The sequence below is a fragment of the Microcebus murinus genome, chromosome 8 (assembly GCF_040939455.1).
Source record: "Microcebus murinus isolate Inina chromosome 8, M.murinus_Inina_mat1.0, whole genome shotgun sequence".
NCBI classification, from domain to species: domain Eukaryota; kingdom Metazoa; phylum Chordata; class Mammalia; order Primates; family Cheirogaleidae; genus Microcebus; species Microcebus murinus.
In genome coordinates this window covers 94,331,731-94,351,423 of record NC_134111.1, presented here as the reverse complement: position 1 = coordinate 94,351,423, position 19,693 = coordinate 94,331,731, and the positions used below count along the sequence as shown (strand labels likewise).

The 19,693-nt window shown below is 39.9% G+C and overlaps 1 protein-coding gene across 9 annotated transcripts in view; it reads left to right on the top strand.

Annotated features, from left to right (window-relative positions):
- DOCK10 (dedicator of cytokinesis 10) overlaps positions 1-19,693 on the top strand; it is a 246,665-nt gene that overhangs the window by 75,401 nt on the left and 151,571 nt on the right. Inside the window, exon 2 of one of the 9 annotated variants that reach the window (XM_076005984.1) lies at positions 17,333-17,444. The exons of 7 other annotated variants lie outside the window; for them this stretch is intronic. In XM_076005984.1, coding sequence (XP_075862099.1) covers positions 17,340-17,444 — 105 coding nt within the window. In that variant the 5' untranslated portion in view covers positions 17,333-17,339. Of the gene's footprint in view, positions 1-16,257; positions 17,445-19,693 lie in introns of those variants that run through there. One more of the 9 variants, XM_012749383.2, reaches the window with a different exon arrangement.

Sequence of the window (19,693 nt, the reverse complement as noted above, 5' to 3'; positions counted from 1 at the left end):
TTCTGAAGAAACAATGGCTAAAGGAGAAGAAAAAGAAAAAAAAGGGGAAGGAGTTCTGCATTTTTGAGGGCATATTGCCAAAAGAGAAAATTTAAACTTTAATTTATTAATGATATTCAAGATCAGTAATCATCTTTTCTTAGAAATATTTAAAGGCCAGTACTAAAGCTATAGAAAAATCATTATTTTATTTCTAGCCCCATGGTTCCTAGGATTCTTTAAGCCTTCAATATGGAATTACTGATGAGTCAGGTGGAATCCATTTCAAAGAGGTTTGTTATTTTAAGATCAAGCTGTGTTAAAGAATCGTTTGCATTTAGAGAATGAACAACACATTAAATTTTGACTGGCTATCAAATATCTTTTATTATTATAACAGCTTATCATTGAAATAGTTGTTCTAATTCGCTTTAAATTCTAGGACATGTTTTTTATTACATTCATCTAAGTACAGATAGTCATCTAGATTTTACCGAGGAAAACTCACACAAGAAGTTTCACCTGTTCTAATCCTCTATATCCTGTATTTTAGCTCTCCTTTCAAACATGAAATTTTAAATAAATATTTTTAAAATGTAATATGTAGGAAATAGCTTTTTGATAAAAAATAAATTTCAGGCCAAATTGTAAAAGCACGATGATTTTAGACCAAATGGTCTGGAATCACTGTCCCTGAGACTCATGTGGTTGGATCCCACACCCTCCACACACATCCCAAGTGCCTCCTTGCCTTCTGGAAACTTCTCTGCCTTATCTTGCTCTATTCTGCAATGGACATGAATATTTATGTCGTCAACCACTATTATTTACACATTAAGCCTTTCTTTCCAGGTGTTATCAGACAGATATTATTTGGAAAAAGTAGGGACAGATGCCTTCCAGAGCCGAATAGTTCTTTCCCGAATTAAACCACATAGGAGTTGCCTGTGCTTCCTGCACTTAAGTCCAACCTTATTAAATTTTATACCAAGAGGATTAAATCCAAGCCTGGGAAGTTGGTAATTGTTCACTCTTATGGATTTATATAAATAATTTGAGAAAAGTAGGCTTGAAACTGCACTGGAGAATTTCAGAAATCCATTATAACTTTGACTCCCCCCCTTCCCAACCCCTCATATTGTTATTGTCATTGCTTCTCCTGCCCTTGTTACTGCCATTCAACAGTTACACTAACTCAAAATTTTCAATTAGTTGTCTTTCACAATTTAAGAAAAGTAGGGAGCCATGTCAGGTTCTCATTGCCATTCTTCATCTATATCATGGTTATCTACATTTTTCATGCATTTGTTTTCTTGCAACAGACAGAATTTGATGTACAGTCCGACTGACTATTGGAGCAATGAAGCTAAGTTGTAAGCATTTGTCATTTATTACAAAAGATCTCAGCAACAAAGTCTTGGCATCATGTTTTGATTATACTCCTAGGACAGTTTAAAGTCATGTGGTTTAGTGGTAAGAACAAAGAGGCCAGAAAGGTACTTGACTCGAAGGTTGGTTAGGTACATTGAGGGGTGACTCATGGCCTGACCTCAGCCACCCCAGCATGGAAACCAAGATGTGGAAACGGTGCAGGGGGGAAAATGGCATTGGTGATTTGGTGGGAAGCTTTCTGGGATAAATCCATTACTAAATCATCTCTGACATTAGTAGGAGAGATGCCAATACACATTGTGAGGGATGGCAGAATCCTCTCTTGCCCATCTTTCAAAGTGTAAGAAAAATGCAACCATAGCATGTCTGGAAATAGGTCCATAAAGTCATTAAATTATTCAAAAGACTTCTGTAGTCTTTCATCATAGTTCACATCTTGTTACCCGTGCAGGGAGTCTGTATAAAGAAAAAAGAACAGTGTTTCCTTAGTTTTCCAAGGATAGATGTAGAGAAGACATAAAAACATTAGTTAAGCTTTCGTAGTTATACTCTCATAACATAATAGGGTTTTAGAGCCAGATATTTTAGAGATCATTTATAATCTGTTATTCTTACTTTATTGAAAGAGGAAAATGATCAAGTCAAGTGCTGCATTCCTTATCCTGATGCATGCCATTTCTAAAACTGTATGTGAGGATCATTTTCAATTTATCAATAAATCACTTGGTAACATGTAACCTTGGTAACATGTAACCTTACATGTTAAATCTCTTATCATCTTTTCCTTTCTTAATATAAAATTGGTACCTGAAAAATTGTTTACTTGATGTTTGAAACAAATATCACTTCTTAGAGGTTTTGCTGAGCATCATGTTCCTGTCATTCACACGAAGAGCTGTGCCATTAGTGGCCACACTGATTTCTCACACGTGCTGACTCTGCATCAAAATGGCTTTTATTTTTAAAAATTAAAAAAGAAATTTAGTGCACTATAATGCTTTCTATGGTTTAATCAATACAATAAATATTCTCTTGTCCTATGCATTTAGGAGGTGACATTCTGGTTAAACACGTTAGAAACACAATTTATGACTATATTCAATTATTAGCATATAGTTTACATATGGGGACTCCTCACAAGTAAATTATAGGTTTCGTGTAGACCTGTGTTAACTGCGAATATATCAGCAGTAGAAATCCTTAGGTTTGTTGCCTAATGCAGAGGGATCGGGTGAGGCTCAGACTGCAGTCCCGGTTACAATAGTCTTCCCAAAAGACATGATTTTAAATGAGACTTTAAGTTAAGGGTCCCAAACTCAAATGCCTACAGGCCATGAGGGAATACATGAAGCAGGCTAGACAAGGAGACAAATGGAAGCAGTGGGCAGGATAGCAAACTTGGAAAAGTGGGGCCCATCCAAAGGCTACGGGCCACTGCTCAGCTTGGGCAATAGTTTCCATGTCAGAAAGTGGGATCAATATGGTAGAATCTTGAATTTTCCAAAGGAAGCTAGTAACCAGGGCTTTTATGTAAAAATCTCCCAATTTTTAAATGCTGGCCAAAAATTCAAATATTTTAAAACACTTTTGGCAGAAAAAATACAACTGTGGGACCAAGTTGAGTACTAGGCTGCCTGATTTTCATTTTCTTAACCCAGTCCTCCAACTTCAAGGGGCCAGTGAGAGCTATACTGCCTACAATGTATTACGACATGTTTGGCCGATAGGAGTGGGAAATGATTTTGATGTTAATGTAAATGTTGGTTTAAGGATTATGTTTTAACTTTGAGCAATGTGCACTCTGGCTCCTAATTCAGAAAGATTTCCACAGGTATAATTGAATAACAACAAGTCAGACTACCTTTTCTTGACTGTAAAACAATAGAAGGGAATATGGCAATAAATATCTGACACTTAATTTAATTGTCAGCAACATAATACAAGTAGAAGATGTGGACACTAATGTATCAAAAGCAACAAATCCTTTTAGAAACCTGTTTACAAACCAGACCAGAAATATCACCAGCTATTGAAGGGAGGCATTGGAGAGTGGGCTCAGATGTTCCATATTTTCCCTGTAAGTAGGTCAAGAATTATTTTCCATGCTGACTGCAGTGCTTATTTAGTGCTTACTATACAACCATGAAAATTTGTCCATGCCCCATCCTATTAAGCTGGGGTTTCACAGAGGCCTGATAAACCCAAAGCCAAAATAGATGTCACCAACATAGATGTCACCTTTTGTCCAGTCTAAGCCAATCACTGGAGTATCTGTTTAGGTTGTGTCTTTCCCCAACTGACGTGCACAAGTATCTTGGCCGTACTGCTATGGACAGTCTCTCCTGGGAGAGATGGATGATTTGGCTGGAGCTCACTCTGGGGAAGGAACAGACCAAAATTGGGAAAGGTGCAGAGGTCTTGCCCTGAAGCCTGCCAGTGAGCCACTGTGCTCTCGTCTCTTTGTTTTGACACCAGTGCACCCTGGCATCTGCCCTAGTTCAGACTTTCCTATTTCATCACATAAACTCCTGCCACTCCTGTCTACGCTGAAGAACATGCCTCTCTCATCTCCTTTTGTGAAAATAGTTTAAATTCTGTCTTAATGGGTCTCTCACTATGAATGACAGTCGCAGAAATCATTCCCAAACTGTGTTGCCCTGTAAGAAAATGCTGCTGTGCAAAAAATAAGTGTAGGAAATAATGCACATGACACACCCCTAGAGAGACCTGCGGTGCACACTGGGAATTTACAGCTCAAGGAGTTCTGCAGTGAGAAGGCCACTTTGGCTTTGCTCAGCTGGGTGCTTCTCAAGTTTAGTTGCCATTGTAAATCTCTTATTTGTAATCCTGACTAACATGCTGGGAAACTCTAGAACACAGCTTGGGAAATACTGATATTGACAAGAGTGGATGCTACTCAAGGCTTCTGAGTTGGGAATGACGTGATCAAACCTGTCTTCAGAAAGGAAAATTGCTACAATGTAAAGGATGATTAAAAGAAAATATATAGGCTGGGCACAGTGGCTTACAGCTGTAATCCCAGTGCTTTGGGAGACCGAGGCAGCAGTATCACTTGAGGCAAGGAGTTTGAGACCAAGCCGGGCAACACAGACCCCATCTCTACAAAAATTTAAAAGAGAAGATATACAGTCATTAGAATTTAGTGATGGGCTGTTATGCCCATAAGGGATAAGGGAAGTTGGAAATGAATATCAAGTCCCCAATTTTATCACCTAGGCAGATGATGATGTTATTAACATGATGATAAAGTCAACTGGAATAGTATTTGGAAGGAAAGGGAATGGGCTTTTTGTTGGTTGGTTTGGTTTTTAGCCCTTAGAAGAGTTTATGGAAGAAAAGATAATGATTTTTAATTTGCTTGATTTTTAGCTCTTTCTAATGCAAAATTAACCATCACAACACTTGCCAAACCATCACCTCTAAGCTCTATAAAGGCAAAGAAGTTATTTCATTTTTCTGGTTAACCTAACTACCTAGCACAATATCTGTATCCATTTACAGTGTAAATATATAAATGGTTGCAAACAGGTATATAGTTGTAAAAAGAAAATGACCATGGCTAAGTCAAGGGGAAGAAAGCGTGCAGGTGCAGGTGGGGTGTAGCCCGTCAGACTGGAGGCAAGCTCAACAGCAGGCATTAGTAAGGACAGGAAGAAGCAGGATGCCAGGAACAATAAAAACAATAATGTGCAGCCTTCAGGATGCTGTCTTTGGTATAAATCACAGCTGTCTTCTGCCCTTATGTCATTCCTCTCAAGGCTCAAGTTCAGAGAAAAGACAATCAGGTGGGTCAAGGTGAGATCAGAGCACTTTCTGGGAGATGCTCTGGAAGGTAGAGATGTTCCCCATTGGAAAATCAAGGTAAAGTGATCACAACAAGGAGAAAGAATGCATGTGTCAGACCCACACTGATGTTGCCTTTCTCTGAGACAGGGTAAAAGTTCAGGCTTTTATACAAAGACTTGACCTTGGCAATGGCCACATGAAATCAGCCCAAAGAGCAGAGTAGGGCAAATGGAACATCAGGCATTTTTTAAATGATTGGTGTCCTAGTGTTGGCTTCTGTTTTCTGGCTACATTCAAGGCAAAAGTAATGGTATGTTAAAAAAAAAACTGAATATTCATATTTAGCCAAGATATTATCACTAAACTAAGTGGGTGTGAAAATGGTGCCAAAATTCTCTTCAATGCTCTGTTTACAAACCATGTCAAAGGCAATGTCATCTAGGGAGAAGGCACAGCTGTTTCCTTCTGAAATGAAATCTCACTGAGGATGGGGAATGAGAGACAGGTAGCATCTTTTTGGGTACACCATCTGGACTAAGAGTGGAGAAACAGGGGCTCTGATTGAAAATAGTCTTTCTTTTCCAGTTAGCACTTGAGATTAAGAAAAGGAAAAAAGTAATAGCTTATTTTTTTTGGTCTAGTCATAGGTTTATCTGAAAATGGATGATATAAGTTGTTTTATTTGAAAAAAGAGAAACCTAGAATTTTAGAGATGAAAAAGGTTTTAGGACAAAAGCCTAGAAAGTTTACTATTTTGCGCAAGGTCACTCAGGCCATCAGTGAATGGACTGATTCGTGAATATAGACCTCCTGATGCCACCCAAAGTTCTTCTCACTTGTGTACATGGATGCACTCTGCCTAAGAGCAAAAACGAAACGGCTTATCCATGGCGGTCTACACTCAGTGGTCAAGGGCACTGAGAGAGAAGAAGTGAACACAAATTCAAAACTTGTTTCTGGAAATATATTCCTTAATGCCAACCAAAGCAAGAGGGATGCCAATTTTAAATGCTGCCAAAGATCTTTTGATGCAATATAAGTAGCAGATCTCCGTCTCAATCTATGATACCCAGGCAAAACAGAGCAAAGTTAGATTATATGTCTCCTTGTCAGTGTGCTTTAATACTTTTCAGTGGCCTTGGAAAGTTGTGGAAAGGAATAAGGGTTAGACAGAGAAAAAGAAAGTGCAATGTGCTTTTCTCTTGTGCACAACATCAAATCAGTAATTATAATGTTGGTATTTGCAACATGCCAGTAGGAGACCCAGCAAAGTTGAGACATAAAGACGATACTGTTCACTGTTCTGGAAATTTACAGTCTTGCTTAGGTTGAAAAGTAAGCATGAAAAGATTTTTCTTAAAAAAAAAAAAGCATATGATATTGGTTAAAACTTGGCTTTCTTAACTTCCTTGGCATTTGAGTCTTTTTTGTGGGATGAAGGAAGATGACAGAAATAGGATAATTGGAACCTTTTGTAGTTGTGCACAGTGGGGATTTAAAAATGAAATAACCAGTGTTGCAAGACACAATGAGCACAAAGAGGTCAGTTGTGGAAGGAATGGGTGTGCAGGGAAGGAGGGGCTATTTAACTTAATTATCCATACCCAAGCCAGCTGGGTCTTCTGGCCACCCCCTTCATGTTTAGAATGTCCTATCTCTTTCACTGCCACTTTCAAAGCAGCTGGCGCCTTTTTTGTGCCCCCACTTCCTCCTAATGCTCAGTGCATGAACAGCTAGGGCCATCCTGCATGCCCAGAAAACACACTGAGGCAGCCCAGCTTAAGACCATCTCCTGGATAGAATTGCCTCATAGTCCAACTTACAGCTAACACCTACTAAGCAGTATACCATATCCAGGCACTGCACTAAGCACTTTACAAATATTCTCTTATTAAGCCTCACAATGTGTAATAAGGTAGATGCTATGGTTATCCTCATTTTACAAATAAGGAAATTCAAGTTCAGAGAGGTTGGGTAACTTGCCCAGAAGCACCCAGAAAGTTAAGTGGGAAGCCCAGGAATCCACTGCAAGCCAACTGACTCCAGCACAGTGGTCTAACCCACAATGGCAAGCACCGCACTCCCAGCTTCATCCTTGAAATGTGAATTCTCAATTCCAGATCCTTGGGTCTTTGCCTAAGTGACCAGCTTGCCTCTTCTGAGATATCATTCTAAGCTATTGAAGATTATAATGGCTTTGTATCTCTTCCAGGCAAGTGAAGTGATGGCTGCGTTTTAACAGAGACAGCCCAGAATAGAAACAGCCCAGAAACAGAAATCCAGGCCTCATATAGTAATTCAAATACTGGGGTTTTGAGACAAATGGAGAAGTGAGAGAGGGCACTGACTTGAAAGCCAGGAAGTCTGAGTTTCTTCCAAGCAAGTCAACTCAGCTTTTTAAAATTTATTTATTTATTTTCCTTTCTTGATCTGAACAGCAACCTCCATCATCTGCCAGGAGATCCCTGGCCCTGAGAGCCTCCATCAAAGAAATACTGGATTTAAACACTGGCAAGGGGAAGGATTTTGCCTTCGTCCTTCCCCAGGGACCTTTTGGCAATGTCCAAAGACATAGTTGGTTGCCACAAGTGGGCACAGAAGGGAGGGAGCTATAGGCATCCAGGGGGTAGAGGCCAGCCAGGGATGCTACTGAACATCCCGCAGTACACAAGACACCCCCTGCCACAGCAAATTATCTGGTCCAAGATGTCAACACTGCTGAGTTTGAGAGAACCTGATTTAGACAATAATTGAGGAGACATGACAAGCATGACCAGGTTTACAGAAGTCCAAGCAGAGAAATGGCCAATGAAGAAATGTGATGTGAAATCAAAGGTGGGCGGGGCAGGTGGAAAGGGAAGCTGGGAGCAGGTGTGCGGCTCAGTGTTTGATGGATGGTTGGCTTTAGTCAGGGTTTTCTCCTCTGTCTCCTGAACATGCATCATGATCCAGCTGGTTAGTGAATTCCACCTGATTGAGTACATGGTAGGAAAAGAGAATATCTGATTTTATAAATGAGACCTCAGTCTGGTATAAAAGATAACTAGCACTGGGAGGTGGTGCCCTAGAGTGTATGATTTTCTGCCTACCAAAACCATTAGGTGAACCAGCTTCTGGGTCATTACCTCTCCAAGTGCAGTCTGCAGATCATCTTTGATAACCATTCCCTGGACGCTCTTTATAAAGCCAGTTTACTGAGCCTCTGTCAGACCTACCAAGGTCTTGGATTGGGCACAAGGAATCCATATTTTTAACAACCTTTCCATGTGATTCTTACACACCATGGAGAAGCTCTGCTCTTTGGGTTGTTCTTATAACAGTGGCTTTCAAAGTCGTCCTATTGTCCAGGCCCCAACTCAAGTTGCAGTGCTTATATGAAGTCCAGCTTGAGCTTGACAGACACAATGCCCTCCTTTGTTTTTGAGTTCCATAGCCTGTATTCTTCATTTGTCGCTTATTTTCTGCCCTCTTGCCTTTCAGTAGGTTGTTTTAAGTGTACCACCATCTCCCCACATGGGCTGTGGCTAGGCTGTCTCTCCTAATCCTCTCTTTATCCCTGATACCTGGCACTGCACAGCACAAAGAATGTTCAACAAAGAACATGCTTCTTTGAATTTCCTCCCCTCCTCATAAACCAGACTAAGCAAGTATGAGTGCCCTTAGTAGAGCTATCCAATCCTTATTTCTCTGCTATTGCAGTTCTTGTTCATCTGGTAAGGTGCAGCAGATAGCCAGAGGTTAATTTGTCCTTTAATTGGGGACCTTAAACTACTGGACATAAAAAGGTCAAGAATTTATAGCAGAATACACAGATAAATAAAGGAAATCCAACAATTAATTCTCTGCAAGATGCAAAGAAGCTCTTGATGGAAAAGCCAAGACCCTACCATTATTCTCTAATTTCCATAATGCAAGGCATTAAATGTTGAAAGTATTATATTAGCTTTGCCTCCTTCTGGCCTTAAAAGATACAAATGCATTATGGCACCATTAAAGAAGTGGATTGTTGGGTGGACTGGGTCGCAGAGATTGCACCTAGGCTAACAGTCTGATCCACTAGCAAGAGATTGTTACTAAGAATATCTGGTTACCTTCATGCTCATGGGTTGGCACTTACATGGCATTTTGTTTCCTCCACAAAGTTGCTTAGGTAAGAATGCTGCATTGCCCTCAATTTGCAAAGACACATCCTTCTGCAGTAAAAACATTGCCACAAGAATAAAACCCATGTAATGCTGATATTCTATAAATTAACCAATGTTTCTAATAGAGCTTCACAGATTTAAAAAGCCTTGGTCTCTTGTGCACAATGTGATTTGCAGGGTAATTATGAAACAGCAGTGACATTCATATTGAAAGGAAGGTAATTAGCAGTTGGAATGACTACAGAAGGGCAATTTTAGGTGCTTGTTTTATTTTAAAGGGAATAACTCTGGTCTGTAGTTAACTTTGCCAGCAGTGGGAAGCTGCAGTGGGATCCAAGCCAGTAAGCAGAGAGAATGCCTCTGTCTCTAGAGGAAAAAGTTCTTGGGCAACAGTCCCTATAGGATAAAAGATAACACCATTGACTCAGAGTTCCTCAGCCCCATCTTCTGGGAGGCTATATTTGTGTGTCTTCACCTGATCATTTACAGAGGAAATCTTCCCCTTCAGTCTGGAATTCCTTTCAGATTTCTTTAAAAAATAGAGGAATAATGAAAATTGTCGGAGTTTTGGAGTTGATTGTTTTTTAATGGGAAATAAATCCTGTATTCTGGGTGGATAATTAGCTTCCCCACTCTTTAAAGAGCATGAGCAATCCAGATGTATATATTAGCATGAAACATATGTTTAGAAATCCTAAGATAGCTGTGGTGTTTTTGTTGTTGTCATTGTCATTGTTTTGTCCTGGCTTCTGAGGATGGAGGCAAGGGGGTGTGAGTTAAGAGTATGGTCTTTGTAAGAATAAATGTTTTTCCTTAGAGATTTCCCATTTTCAGCAACAGACCAGGCTGAAGCTGGAAATGTTAAAATGCACATGACATCTTGAAGACTGTTGGATGCCTTTAGCATAAAGCATCAAAAACTTCAGGATGGGTGATTCCCTAAATACCCAACAGGAAATTAAGAAAAGAATGAACTCTAAAATCAATTGTTCTTTGTTTTCTAAATATCACATTATGATACTTATCGGAAGCATGCACAAGTATCTCTGGACTACAGTATTTTCTTCTGGAGATGGAAGTCCATGATCAATGATGGTCCATTACTGAGAAAGCGCATTGCCTTCACTTCTTGTTGTCACAGTCTCACGTAAGCTCATTAACCTCTGTAAGAAATGAGTTCCTTACCCACCCGCACCCCCTGTCAAATCCTGAGTGAGAATTTTCACCTTCTGAATCTTGCTGAAATTCAATAATATACAAATATCATTACAATTTAATACATGTCTGAAGGGCTTTGAATGGCTATAAATTATTTCAATGCAATAAAGATAATTATGCCTATGCACATTTACACAAGCAACAAACACAAATCACACACACCATCCACACACAATGAACATGCATCACACACACACACACACACACTCTGTTCCTATTGTTGGCTTATCTACATTCACTGTCAGTATGCATAGCTCCCTTAATTTTCCATGAAGTTTCTAAATATTGATATTTTGTACTAAAACCAGTGGTCTTTGGATTACAGGTTAGCTGACAGGAAAAACCATTGCATTCCATAGACGTTGCCCACTGGAAGCTCTACATTTAGAAACAGGAGGTTTTGTTGTGTTCATTTAAACTCTCCCAGAGAAATCTAACCTCTCTTTGGTAACTTGGCAACTTGGCAACTTGTAGCTGTTCAGTTGAGTTTACCTTTCTAGCAGGAAACAGTGAGTGTGAGTTCTACTAACGTTGGGAGCCCTTCTGCCCGGGGCCAGGCTCAGGGGAGACCACAGCAAAGGAGGAAGTAGCTTCTTGCTGCTTCCTTTAAACAGGCTGCACAGTGAGCGGAGCCTGCAGACGACTGTGGACCAGCCTTGCTGTTCCCATGAGACACAGGCTGTGTAGCAAACCCATCCCCACCCCACCCCCAACAAAAGGAAAATCTCTGGGAGATGGAAGAGAAAAAATAAAATGAGTTTTCTAAACATTCTATAAGAATGAAGAAGTAATCACAGCAAATACCGAAATGCTCAACAGGTAAAAAAGCAATTGGAACAAAGATAAGAGGGACAAAAGAGGTGGCAAATTGAAGCAGGTGGAAATGAGTAAGAAGTACTTTGCCACTTGGTTAAGGTAGGATCTGCAGCTCCAAAGTATGACATCCTGTGTACTCGTCTACATCTCAACCACCAAGTTCCTAAATTCCTCATGGTACTTTTTAAGCCACCTTGGTGGAGTGGATTCAGATGCACTGTCAACGAAAGCCAAGTTTCTGCGCCCTGGTTTCTTGGATTTAATGATGATGTCATTTGCAGATTGGATAGCCTACATAAGTGAGCACACCTATAGATGAACATTTTAAAACATAATATAATTGAGCATTTTAGAAGGACCTTCTCATAGCACGCTTCCTTTTTTCTGTGTTTTTCTCCAACATCTCTTTGTCATCTTCTCTTCCAACTTCGCCTGTATGGTTCTGCTACGCCATTCTATTTCTCATATTTCTCACCTTCATTTCACTGCCAGTTTTTTCCCAGTAAATGATCTAGAACCAACCTTCTATTTCCTCCCACTCACTTGCTGTGACCTAGATCCCACCCCACTGCTCAGTGGAAACGACACTCAAAGGCCAAGTATCTTTTTCACCTACACCTTCTTCTCAGTACATTCTTCGTGTTAAAATTATTCTTAAAAGATAAACACACACACTCACACATACACACAGAGTCCAGAATAAGGCTGTGGTAGACGGTGTTTTAAAGTTGTCCCGCCAAGATTCTCTAGTTATTCAATCAAACGCTAATCTTAGTACTGCTGGGAAAGGACTTGGCGGATGTAAGTGAGGGTTACTAATGATTTGGCCTTAAAATATGAAAATTATCCTGTATTGTCCTGTTGGAATCAGTCTAATTACATGAGGCCTTAAAATCCAGAGCTTTTCCCCAGATAGAGCAGAGAGATGCAGAAGAAGAGATACATTAGAAAGAGAAGGTGGAAGTCAGAAAGAGTCACAGTGTGAGCAGGATTCAATGGCTTAGAAAAGGACCCTGAGCCAGGGGATGTGGGTGGCCTCTAGAAGCCGAGAATGGCCCCTGGCTGACAGACAGTAGAGGAATGGCCACTTCAGTCCTATAACTGAAAGGAATAGATTTTGCCGACAACCTTGCATGAGCCTGAAAGCGTATTCCCCCCTTGAGCCTCCAAGAAGGGACACCACCATGGTGACACTCAGATACCAGCTTTGTGATTGTCCAGGAGCAGGTCCAGTGGAGCCGTGCTAGACCCAGATTTCTTCCCCATCAAAAGTGTGACAAAATAAATGGGGGTCAATTTAAGCCACTGAATGTGTGGTGATTTGTTATAGCAGCAATTGAAAACTAATACAGATTGCCAGAACTGTTTGTCAAGTTTCTGACAGCTTGTTATTCAAATTCCTATTTCTTCTAAAACATGGTTAAGCTTCCCATCTTAACTATTAATAACATCCAAACAGCCAGCCTCTTCTCCACTGAAAATTAAGAACTTACTTTCTCTGACTGGACACTGTGGGGCCAGACTTTGAATACTTCTATAAGAATGTGTGAGGTTTTGTATTTTGCACGTACATGTATATGCATGTATAAATATGCATAAATACATACTTTTATAACACCAGGCAAATACCAGTTACATTCAATAAATAATAGTTTACATGTATGCACAATGCCTAGGAAACTTAGGCATTGTATATAAGCATATGTGTATTTTTTCTCAATTCCAGGGACTAACATATTATGTCACAACTCTATACGCTAATTGCTCCATTCTCCATGTAAGAAATTGACACAGAGAAAGGTCAAGTGCCTTGCTGGAGGTCATCCAATAGACAGTTGAAGAGGAATCAAACACAGGTCTGTCTGGATCCAAGACTGCAAGGTCTTTCGTTTTCAGCTTTTCTGTCTCTTACACTGAATACTTCTGTACATTACCAGGTTTTACATCCATCTCTACCCAGCACCAGCCCCCTTTACCCCACCTCCCGGGACATCCAGTCTCTGCACTTCCCTGGAAACTTTCTGCCTTTATCTCAGTGTTTCCTAAATTGCCTTCCTTCTACCATATGGAAAGGAACTTCAGGACTGTGTCCCCAATTCTATGTTATTCTCTTCTCCAAAAATTCAATTTGCTTTTAGAGCTTTAAATTGAGCTCTTTCCATGACTTTCCACTCCACATCTCCAGTCGTGGCTTTTTCCTGAGTTCCAGGCACACATATAACAGTGGCACTGGACATGGCCCTTTGCCAATCTTCTGGACACAACATCCAACGTATCTAAATTGGCATTGCATGTTAAACCAAGGGAGGAAAATGCTCTCTTTTTACCACACTGTTTTTCTTAGTCATATTATCCATATCCTTGATGGCCAAACAGAATCCTGCTGGCATCTTTGAACCTCCATTCCAGCTAAGAGCATGGAACCCCCTGGGTTTAAATCCCAGCTCTGCTACTCACTTGCTATGGGATTTGGGGCCAATTGCTTACCTTCCCCAGACCCTGTATCTTCCTCTGTAAAATTGGAGTAGTGATAACAATAACAGTACTTAACTCACAGGGTTCTTGCATGATTTAAATAAGGTACTATAAGAATTTAAACCAGGACCCAACACCTACTATTTGCTCAATAAATTTCAGTTATCATTTTCTATTTAATGGCCAGATCTGTATTTATAATCTCCCTGGGATCTGTGGTTATGTTTCTGTTGCCTACTTTCCTGCCTTCCACCACTCTATTTAATACCTAGATCAATGAAAAGTGTCGTTGGATCATAGTCTCTACAGTCTAGCCTGCATGTAGCTACCAAATGAATCTTTCTAAAGCACTATCTTAATTATAATTCAAAAATCCCTTAGTGGTTTCCCATGGCTTTCAGGATATAATGGAAACTTTCATTATCATGGCATTCAAAGTCTTCCATGAACTGGCTCCTGGCTTTTATTTTCAATTATTTTTACCTCCCCTCTTATTTAACCAGTGGCTGTGGACAGGCTAGATTTCCATTTTTTTTCTTAAATGTTCTGCTTTGACCTGCCTCTAATAGTTATGCTTTCTATGTACCAGGCAAGGCAGTGTGTTGACATTTTAAGAGTGTCATTTCATTTATCCTCACGACAACTCTGTAAGGTAGCAACTATGCTGTCCCTATTTTATAGACGAGAAAACTGAGGCCTGGAAAGGGTGAGTAATTGGCTGAAGGACATAGAGTTAGGAAGTGATGGACCCAGGATTTGAATCCAGGCTGACTTCACACCCTGTGACTTTAACCATTCTATCGTGATGCCTTCTCTCTGCTACTTTCCTGGAGTATCCCTTCCCCTCAGTGTCCCGTCCCTGTCTGTTTGATGCCCACCTGTTGTTGAAAGCCTACTTTAGGTCTATCTTTTCTATAAAGCTTCTCAGACTCCTTCAAACTCTAGTGAACTCCTCTGTGGAATACGGCCTTCTTAAAACTAGCAAAGGTGTTATGTATTTCTCACAAAGCCCAGAAGTGCCTTCAGTATAGTACTTAATAAATTCTGATTATTTATTGGTATCAGATTTCTTTTCTAATGAACTCAACAGTGACTGACTCCTTGTGGTGAAGCCAGAATTTCTCTTTATTACTGGTTCTTGCCTATTGTCCTACTTAGAGTTTTAGATTGCCAACACAGTTCTGAACCTAAGCAGAAAAGAACTCTGTTGGAATGGTGTGTGGGCATCTCACAGAGTGCTGGAGAAACAGACTTGGTCTAGGAACGAGGAAGGCAAAGCCCAGTAGAGGTTCCAACAGTGCCATCCCATGGGACACTCGCTGCTGTTCTACTGGAATTTACCTCCTTTGCAGTCAACACAAGCTCTTTCCACCTGACATCCCTATGTCTTGCCTGGCGGTGCCTTGACTTTTGCCAGTATTTCAGGGAGTTATGGTCAACAGCAGAGGAAATGCAGCCATGAGTCATTCTCAGATTGCAGAAGTTGAGGAGTGGGAGGGACTCCAGGGTAAAGAACTGTGGTGCCTAAAGAGGAATAGAGGAAAATACAGATGCAAATATTAGAAAGAGAGGAAGTCACTGAAGAGGTTCTCAAGATCATTAAATGCTTTGTTAGAAGACAGTGTGCTTGTCTTCTAAAACAGTGAGTCAGGGATTTAAGGTTCCCTCGGCAGGAGGGTCCACGGTTGGTCTTCATGTATTTGTGACACCTGGTGTGTACATTTTTTGATGGCTTACATTTTTCAGATGAGTAGGTTCGTTAGATTCTCAAATGAGTCCATGTTCTAAAAAGAATTGCAAAATACTATTATTAGCCATTAAAATATAGTCTGACCCCAGGAAATCAGGTGACCCAAAGGCAGACTCTCATAGCATCATATAAGGAAACAAATTAGATCTGAAAATTCTGCGTGTACTATAATCAAACGGATGTCAAAAAGCCACTTAGAGGGTGAACTCTGTTTAGAGTTTGAGACATATGGTGGAATTCCTCGATATCCAATGACCATAGATCAAAAGGACTTGTGCTCTGTGGAATCCTTTGGTTTGCTAACTCAGCCAATTACAGATAACAACATAGTTCACCTCCCCAGTTGTCATTTTTATAGCATCTTGCTATTTTACTGAGAGTTTTGAAAAGAAGCCTCCTTGGTCTCCATGCTTAGATAAGAGAAATAATCAGAATCCCTTTTTACCTATCTGGCACAAATCACTGCATGACAAACTAGAGATGTATGATTAGCTTGAGCCTTTTGTATATGTATATGTTCCAACTAACTCTAATTATTATTGGGGAAAAGGAAACCAGTTCAGTGGCCTTCATATGTTTATCATCTCACCTAGTAAATGAAACTCACCTAGTAAAAACTAAATGTATTAAATGTCCTCTCATATTATATATTTATTTATAAATTATATAGCTCTTATCAATTATATAGCTTTTATTAATAGCTAATATTTCCAAGCGTTATATATATGGGACAAGGTTCATTGTTAAGCACAATTTAAGTTCCCCATTTATTCTTTCATTTGTTGAATTTAAATTATAAACTGAGAACCTTCTGCATGCCAGGCATTGTTTGAATCACTGAGGACATAGTGAATGAAGCAAAATCCCCACTCTCGTGGAGCTTAGAGCTAACAGAGGAAGGTGGACCATAAGTAAAACGATGAAGTAAACTGTATAGCTGTGTCATGTATTAGTGAATGCTATGGAGAAAAATAAAACAGGAAAGAGCATCCAGGTGGGTTTGAGGGGAGAGTTGCACTTTTAAAATAAATAGCCCTAGAGAAAGTGTATCTAAAGATAAGGGAATTAATCTTTTGGCTCTTTGTAACCATTTGACACGTAGACTGAAGATGTCAACGCCTGTGTGTATTATATGAAATAATAGTGAAGCATAATTGCTTTATTTGGATAACCAGTATAAATAGAATTCTCATATTTTCTCCTTGTACCCTAAGTGATTGGCTTGGGCACCCCTGTTGGAAAACCACTAATTTAGTCTACGCTTAACATGAACAACTGCTTAAACAGAGGTCCTCGGACCTCAGCTATGTTACTGCCAGCTTACCTCTGGGATCTAACCAGAATGAGAAAGTCTGGTCGGCTGTTTTAGTGACAGACATGAAGCCCTATGGTAAATTAGCTCTTTGATTTGATCTTGATTTGGTTCCATGGGTGATTTTACATCATATGGTTTATGTATCTGTAAGCAATTCTCTCAAACACCCAAAGGCATTTTGTGTTTTTGTCTTGCTTTAAATCAGGTGATTAGGGGGAATGCATGCACAAAAGCAGTATCTGAACAGCTGGGAGTGAGTTACTCACAGGAAGCGGTAACTTGTCGGCTTTCCTTTCCTTTCTGTTGAGTTACGTTGATATAGCATGAGCATTTCCCTTTTTACCAGAGAAGAAAGATTTGCTCAGCCTGGTGAAGCTTCAGAAGAGAAAAGTTTAACAATTGAGACTTTAAAATATTTTGTGACTCTAATTACAGAAATACAATGAGCTTTCGAGGAAAGGTTTTTAAACGGGAGCCCAGTGAATTTTGGAAGAAGAGAAGAGCAGTGAGGAGAGTAAATCAAGAAGAAGTCCACAGATTTAGTTCTGTAGGTATCCAAATATTGCTGTTTGCTTTCCATCTTTTCTTCCGTACTTTATTTTAAAAAGGCTCAGCTCTAGAGGGGTGTCCTAATATAAGTTACTGGGCAAAGTGTTATGGGGAACAGAAGATTCGATTTGGTTCACAAATACCCTCTTTTACTTACATCATTATTTTTGCAGTCACTTTGCTTTCACATTCTATATAACTCTTTTAAATCATATTGGTAGAGGGTTTAAATAGTTAAAGCATTATTAGGAAATTTGGAATTCACCTAAAGTTATCTTAATATTATGGTACAAGTTGTAATTTCTGGAGCAGTTGCTCCTTATTAAAGAAAAGCAGCATGTCATTGCCCAAGTTAGGATCCCAGTTAATGACTTGTATGTAGTTGTACTTTTCAAAAATATTACTGCTCTATTTTATCATGTGCCACTAGTTATTTATTTTGAAAAATTCTTAGAACTATCCAAAATATGAAAGAAAAACTAAGTAGTCAATTAGTAGAGCCAAGGAAGACTGTAAAAATGGAGCTATTTTAAAGGTTAAAAAATATTTGGTTTTGTTTCACTGTTGAAAATATGTCTGCCTCATTATTGTCTGCAAACAAAATGAGAGCTCTGCATACAAGTACTTCTTATCGCACTCTCCATTTCTATCTGTAAGCAGTACTGACAGTTGGACATCAGAGCCAGTCGCTAGAGCGTGTCGGTGACTCTCCTGTAATGCGGAAGGCCCGCTGTATATGATAAATGGCTGCAGCAACATTCTCGGGTAGCTTCATTTTACAGGCTGGTTCAAGCTTTGCTTGCTTTCTTCAGGATAGGGCTTCTAAACTTCAGTACTGTTATTATTTTGAGTCTGAAAATTCCTTTGTGTGGAGGGCTATCCTGGGCATTGGAGGATGGTTAGCTGATTTCTGGCCCCTATCCACTGTTTCCTAGTGGCAAACCCTCCCCAGTTGTGACAACCAAAACCATCCCCAAAGATTGCCAGAGGTCCCCTGGACAAGGAGAGTGGTTGATTGAGAGCGATTGTTCTGGGGGGAAAGAATCTTTGTTCATATAAATATCTTTAATCTAAAACCAGAGGCAGCTTTATATATATGTGTGTATATATATATATATATATATATATATATGAATAGTTATTTATGCATATGAAAAACAAAATTAATGAATAGTCACTCAGCCTTTGACAGACCAAAATCAAGTACAAGTATACTGCCACTCAGTTAATAGTGTCTGTCTCTGTACTTACAATTACTTGGCATTAATTTAACATGCATAGAATGTATTAGGGGTCTGGCTCACAGGGTTGGTGCTGTGTTGTTGTTTGTTCAGTTTCTATCTCAGGCGTGTGTGTCCACCATCGGTGAGATAACACAACTGGGCCCCTCAACCCTGCTCCCGTGGGTTGTCGCCTGGGTCTTTTCCACCCAGTATTTGATAACTCGAATATGCAGAGATCTGGGTCTAATGTCTTCCTCTTCATTGGCCGGAAATAGGAGCTCAGTTGCGCCCTCCCAACTGGCCCAGTAAGGACCTCATCAGTTGTTTACCACCAACCTGTTAAAATAGGATAACTGTTTCAAAGGTTTGTTTGGTTTGAGATTATTTTAAACTTTAGACCAGTCGAGAAAACATAATTTGCTTGCTACATTTCTTTCCATGGAATTAAGAAGTACCGTGGGTTATGTCACCCTGAGATTTACTTCTTTTGTCCAATAAAAGAGACAACACACAGGAGAAGAACATGTCTATCTTACGCAGACCACACGTACAGTGTTGGCAAGAGCACAGTCCCTGGTGTCTCACCGTATAATGAAGCTAATCACTCTATGAATGATCTTAATTGGATTTGAATGTATTGCTACTGAGTACTATGGGAAAAGCAGCCAGTAAGGATGTGGTGTTTCCCTGCAGCATTCAGTAGCGATGCATTCAAATTTAATTAAGATCATTCATACAGTGACTGTCATTCTTCTATGGGAGGCACACGGGGGACTTTCCTGCTGCCGCTGCCTGCTTTTGGTCTGCCTAAGATAGGCATATCTACTTGCACAAGTTGCCTCTTCTATTGAGAACAGGATTGTTTAATCCCCGTCTTGAGTAATGTCCTGAGATGTGATTTTCATTTTGGAATCTAAGAAAGTAAAACGAGAGAAATCAGAGGACTAGGATTGGAGACCGATTTCTTGGGGTGGGGAGCAGGGAGTCATTCTGACTCTCTCACCTACCATCTATACGACCTTGA